At 37.5% G+C, this 6,552-nt stretch overlaps 1 protein-coding gene across 1 annotated transcript; it reads left to right on the top strand.

Moving 5' to 3' along the window:
* Window positions 1–1,450: 1,450 nt before the first annotated feature.
* On the top strand, window positions 1,451–4,206 carry LOC115426802 (uncharacterized). The gene is made up of 4 exons (XM_030145036.1): window positions 1,451–1,520; window positions 1,646–1,990; window positions 2,622–2,970; window positions 4,149–4,206. The coding sequence occupies exons 1-4, from the start codon at window positions 1,478–1,480 to the stop codon at window positions 4,204–4,206; spliced, it is 795 nt and encodes a 264-aa protein (XP_030000896.1). The 5' UTR covers window positions 1,451–1,477.
* Window positions 4,207–6,552: the final 2,346 nt, after the last annotated feature.

Raw genomic sequence — 6,552 nt, 5'->3', positions numbered from 1 at the left:
CCCATCGTGCTTCAGCCAACCAGAATAATTGTCTCGCTTGGACACTTTGATCTTCCTTGTGCTTACTCTTCTATTTCATCTGTTTTGTATGTGAAGGTTGTTGTAACCATGATGATCAGAGGACTGGCTACTTTGATTCTGTTAGGTGCACCATGTAAGTGTATTTACTCTGAAATATGTCTTTTTTACAGTTAGTCTACACTGTAGGTTGCGCTTCTGCTCAACTTAATTTTGTTTATTTTCTGTAGTTTTCACTCAAACCAGAGATGATGCCGAGCAGGTCTCCTGGACTGTGGTCAAACCTGGTGATAATGTGACTCTCTTGAGATGTTCATTTCCTAAAATTGAAAATCAGTTTTTATACTGGTATAAGATGAGGTGTGGATATGTAGTCCAGACAATTGCAAGGGGAACCTCTGAAAAAATAAGACTTCAGGGGTAATTTGTAGACTCGAGATTCAGTGCTACAAAAGTGAATACAGTGTACTCTCCAAACATTGCAAATGTGAGGAAAGATGATGAAGCAGCATACTTCTGCCAAACAGGATCAGCATATGAAAAAGATTTTATTAATAACACCATTTTGATTGCAGATGGTAAAGTATTAATTCCATTCCATTTTTTCTTGCGATAAAAGTTCTTTTTTAAAACCATACATACTAAATCTCTATTCATTATTGAATTCGTAATGCTTTTGTCATCTCAGATCTGAGAATTCTGCAGAAATTTGTCTGTGTGAAGCAAAATGTGCAAGCCGCATCGATGGTGCTACGAGACTCAATGACTCTCCAGGGTTCGCATCAGATGAAAAAAGAAAACCCAGTCTGGTGTCCAGAGGAGCGGACTGTGCACTAGCAGACCGAATGTATTTTCCTTTATGATTGTGTTTTAACCAGAATGTGTGACTTTAAACCAGTCAACAGCTGTACTCTGACATATCTTACAAAGCATTTTAATAATAATAATCTCTAAAAAGTTCAAAGTAAAAGTGTAGTGGAGGTTAACATCACTGCTCCACATAAAACAGGGAAAAGTCTGGGTTGTGTTGGATGCACAGTATTCACATCTGGCCAATACTCAAATAAACACTGAATTCATTCATTTTTATTAATTATAGGTTTGTATTATGTTCCATTATATTCTTATTTATTTAATTATAGGTCAGTCTATTGTGTTTTTGTGTTACTGTGTCAGCTAACACAAACTTGGGCTCACAGGCAAAATCGCTAATAAACAGGCCAGCACAGTTGGTCTGAGCAGCTTACGATTAGTGACACTGTGTTGGGTAATAAAAAAAATAAACATATTAAGAGTTCATTATGTCAGAGTCAGTGATAATTGGTCATAGACTTTACAAAAGTTTCCAGGTAGAGCATTTTCTGCATCTCAGCCAATCAGCATCATTTCCATTTTCAGACTCCTGATGCAAAACTTTAGATTTGTGTGGGAAGACATCAGTTGTGCAACAGTCACCACTATGATCGGAAGACTGGCTGCTTTGATTCTTCTAAGTACGATGTGTAAGAGCAAGTTTAGTTCTTATAAAAGCAAAATTGTTAATAGTTAAGGTGTAAAGAGATCTTCTGGCAGATATTACTTAGATATTTCTTTGTTATTTACATGTTTTTTTCTTTGTTTCCTCCAGCTTTTATTCAAACTGCAGATGTTTCTCATCTCAGTTCTTTGACTGTGGTCGACACCGGTGAAAATGTGACTTTACTTTGTCCAGTTTTTCAAAAGACAGAGACATTCTTGTACTGGTACAAACAGCCTCTTGGACAGATGGTCCAAACTGTCGCCTCTGGAGTTTTTAACAACGTGCAACTTCGCAAAACATTTGCGAACTCTCGCTTCCACATCACAGAAGCAGGTGCTCAGTATCAGCTGACTATTACAAATGTCAGCAAAGTGGATGAAGCCACATTCTTCTGTCTCAGTGGAACAGCGTATTCACAGCGTTTTTCTAATGGCATCTTCTTGGCTGTGAATGGTAAGATACTTTAATTTGCTGCCTTTTTCACTGATAATGAATTTTTAACCCATAAAGACCCAGTGCTACTTTCGTGGAAGTTCCTAAATGAGTTTTCCTCTATTTTTAACTTTTCTGAAGTGATATTTATTGTCATTTATCTAATATTATACTCAGGATTTTGCATTCTTAAGTGAAAATCATGTATTTTCCTATATTTCATTTACTGATCATGTAGATGTTCATAAAAGCTCAAATAAAAGCTGAGGGTTATTATATCAAAAACAAAGAAAATGAAAGAAAAAGTTACTTTTTCAGTGAAATATGTCATTAAGTGAACATAAATCAAGTGTTTTCATCCACTGTCATTGATCCAACTCCATGGGTTTTACTGGTGAATCAATGCTGTAGAAGATGACAGTGTTTCCACATTCACTATGAAGCCTCTGAACGTCCAAATGGGTCATATCTGATGACCATGAAAAGATGACAAACTGCATTTTACACCAATTATTTACATGTATTGACAGGTTTTTCATTTCAGAAGTTATTAAACCTTTTAGATCAGTAGATGCCTCTGGTCACAGGCGGCTGTTTGGGTCTTTACAGGATAAGTTGTGAAAATAATTGAGTGGTTTTTCTGATCACACAGATCGCAACCGGCAGAAATCTATCTATGTAAAACAAAGTCCAGAGGCCGAGTCCGTCCAGCTTGGACAGCCGATCCATCTCCAATGTTCCCTTCTGTCTGAGGACAAAGAAAACCCAGTCCAGTGTCCAGGTGAAGGCAATGTGCACTGGGTCAGAGCCGGTTCAGGAGAATCTCATCCAGGAATTATTTACATTCACAAGAACAAAACTGAAGGACAAAACAATAGGACGTGTGTCTACCATCTGTCCAAAACCATACAGGACTTGTCTGATTCTGGGACTTACTACTGTGCTGTGGCCACATGTGGACAGATCCTGTTTGGTGAAGGAACAAAAGTGGAGATAGGTATGTTTATAACTTTACTTTATATCAGTGTTTTTCAACCTTGGGGTCGGGACCCCATGTAGGGTCTCCTGGAATTCAAATGGGGTCACCTGAAATTTCTAGCAATAGATAAAAAAAAACAAAAAACTTTTTTAATAAAAAAATATATGGTGAGTTGATAGAGACAATCCCAATACAAAAAAGACATGATGAACTGTGAAGCTGAAACTGAAGCACTGTGGTTCTGTTTATCTTTCAAATGTTCATTGTGGTCGGTTTCAGATGCTGCAGCTCTTTCATAATTCATAGTTTGACTTATTGTTTGTTCAGTATTAATTGTCAGCCTTGTAAATCCAAGCTGGACTGACTGTACATATCCTGACCAAGGAAAATAACATTCTCACTTTGTGCAGTAATCTACACCTGGCTTTTCTGCCTCCGTCCATAAAAATGTACATTATACAGACTAAATGTCATCTAAAATAAACATCTATTTGCAAAATTGTGTAGCAAACTATTACATGATCAAAAACTAATTAATTTTAGCAAAAAATGTCTGTGTTTTGAATTTCTGCGTGATGTTAAAATGGGGTCACAAGCCAAAAAATCGGAGTACTATACAACTTCGCTGTTAACAATGAATTTTGTTCTTTCCGTGCCTTTTTACATTTAACTGAATGTGAATCTTCCTTGTGCATACATTTTTATGAAGGCATTAAAGTACTTTATTATTCACAGCTAAAACAGACTAACTGACAATTTCCAAACTGTGGAAAATATTCTTCACTAACCACCACAACTCTTTCATTTATTTCAGGACAGGAAATGGACCCTGTTGTCATTGTGCTGGGGACACTTTTGGCTCTCTGCATCGTGGTCATTGCTGTCCTTATTTTCTCCAGGGACCAAAGATAAGTTCAGTTAAAGGTGCAGTATGTATTCTGTGTCAACAGGATGTTTCAACCTGATCAAATAAGTCAGAAAAAGAGTTTGGAAGTGTAGTGAAGGCAATGTCTAGTGAGGAAAAAAAAAAAAAGCTAAAATTTTGACTTTCCTGGGTCTCAGGAGGCTAAGTGAAGTGTGATGACACATTTTGACTAGAAATGAGAAAAATACACTTGGTAAGATTTAGATTTTTCTAAAGGTCATAAATTATGTTTTGACAGTGCTTTGTGCTGTATTTTGTTGTCCTTCTCTGCTTAGGAAGGTGCCTTTCACCTCTGCTGTGTGTAGTAGCTGTGTTGGAGGATGCAGCGGCTGATTGGACGGAGGCTGGTGGTTTGCAGCACATCTCACCTCTTCCTCCCTTTCTTTAAATGTACCGCTTGAATCACATGCAGCAGTGGTGTGTTGATAATGTACACTCTTCATCTTCTATAGTGAGTAGTTCTTGGTAAATGCAATGCAGGAACATCTTTTTTCTTGTTCTTTTCTCCTAAAGATAAAGATTATGTATGACTTTTCTTTTCATTATGCAGTCGTAAACATGTTAGCTTGCTTTGTTTTTTGGCTGTGCCCACATTCATGTTTCTGTAAAACATGTTTTTTTTTGTTTGTTTTTTTTACAAAATCTGCTGGCCCTGGTCATCTTTGGAGTCAGTCAGAAAATGTAAGTCAGAAAATAAAGTGTTAATGTCAACATATTCATGATTTGTGTAAGACTTTCTGCATGTGCTAAACCGAACAGCTGAAATACCTACAAGTTGTGAAACTATTTTATTTACACAATTAACAAGTAAGTAGCAGTAAAATCAAGATGTACGTTCAACTGCCAGTGAAGGGTCCACACAGACTTCACTGATGACAGGGGCGTGGCAGAGGGAGGGGCTTAGCACAATTGAAACACAAAAGCCTCCTTTCAGTTTCCTACTTACTCAGTTTCCTCCATTCCTCGACTTCTTTTCTTCATCTTGAAGGATGTCTTACGTCTAGTAAATGCACATCAAAAACAGAATATGAATACCTGGAGGACCTTTGGGGACATTTTTTTAATCTATCTATCTATCTATCTATCTATCGATCTATCTATCTATCTATCTATCTATCTATCTATCTATCTATCTATCTATCTATCTATCTATCGATCTATTTATTTTTAACTTCTTTTTTGGGGGGGTTTTCAAACACAAGTATATTTTCAAACAAGGTACAATGAGATGCATATGTATATACTATAAGTTCCGGAAAGGGGAAGTGGAAGATGAGTGAATAAATAAATACACACGTAACATACGCACCAAACCAAACCACAAAAAACACAGTAACAACAGGAGAGAGAGAAAAAAAACCACATGTGTACACACACACACACACACACACACACACACACACACAGAGGATCCTCTTTTTTTCTTTTTTTTTACCTATTTATGATGGGTTATTTTTAACATAATAGTCAATGAGTGGTTGACATGTTGAATAAAATATGCCTACTTTGTCCTTTAGGGAGTGTCATATTTGTTCTGCCTGCAAGTGCCCCATAACATCATTGAGTAAAGCTAGATGAACTGGAGGGTTTTTATGTTTCCAGTTGAGCAAAATGAACCTTCTTGCCAACAGGAAACATTTATTTTTGATCATTGGACCCATGATGCATAAAAGAGGTGTGATGCACATGTGTATGATACAAACCATGGCAGGAGAAAGACATAAAAATGAAATTTTTTGTCAGTCTAAAGTGGCTATACTTACTTAAAATGGTCAACTTGTCAACCAAATAAGTGAAAAAAAAATGAAATAACATCCTCACATCACCTACTGGTACATTACACCACATTATGAACTAAACTAAAATTTAATCATAACATGAACATGAACACATCATTTACATGTACACTTATCCATCAGAGGTGATTAAGAGATGGCGCTGAAGTGAGGATGTCTCATGTCAGAAACCTAGAGATACATGAGAATTTGGAGGAGGGGAATGAAAGACAGAGCCCTTTTACAGGAAGAGGTCACGAAGGTCAGTGGTGCAACATTACCCTCATGCATCTGACTGCAGGGTTTTAGTTGTAGTAATTTTGCAGTTGTATGTCAGTTATATTCTAATTATCATACTTGTGAATAATAGTATAACTAGGTTTCACAGCAAAAATATATATTTTTATGTTTTAATGAATTACCTTTGTAAGTACAGCATTCAAGAGATAAGTTCAGTTATACATAAGCCCAATCCCAATTCACCCCCCCCCCCTCCATTTTGCATGTTCACATGAAGGGGTAGGGGTGTCCTGATTCTCGATGAGTCGGAGGGGAAGGGCTAAAGGCTGTTTTATGCTTACTGCATCCGCAAGCTCCGTGCGACTTCACACGGCCAATTGACATCATTTTCACACCCACGCCCGTTCACGTGGCTCATCTTAAGTGGAAACTTTCCACTTCGCCCACCTCAGAAAATTTGTAAGAGATTTGTGGACAACATGGCCGACATTCAGGAGCTCCTGGTGGTAGAAGTACAGAAGTACAGGCACTTGTGTGATTGGTCACACCAGGACCGCCGCCACAGCTGTGTGGTGAACAACTCATGGAGGGAAGTTACAGCTACAGTCGGCAAAGAGGAGGAATGGGTAAAAAAAACCTGGAAAGCAGGTTTTCTCTTCTTCAA

The sequence above is a fragment of the Sphaeramia orbicularis genome, chromosome 10 (genome assembly GCF_902148855.1).
Source record: "Sphaeramia orbicularis chromosome 10, fSphaOr1.1, whole genome shotgun sequence".
Classification (NCBI taxonomy): Eukaryota; Metazoa; Chordata; class Actinopteri; order Kurtiformes; family Apogonidae; genus Sphaeramia; species Sphaeramia orbicularis.
This window is presented reverse-complemented; position numbering and strand designations above follow the sequence as displayed.

Coding starts and splice junctions, on each gene's coding strand:
- LOC115426802 (XM_030145036.1), top strand. CDS start 1,478: ATGATCGGAAGACTGGCTGCTTTGATTCTTCTAAGTACGATGT. Junction 1,991..2,621: donor CATCTTCTTGGCTGTGAATG/GTAAGATACTTT, acceptor CTGATCACACAG/ATCGCAACCGGCAGAAATCT. Junction 2,971..4,148: donor ACAAAAGTGGAGATAGGTAT/GTTTATAACTTT, acceptor TTCTCTGCTTAG/GAAGGTGCCTTTCACCTCTG.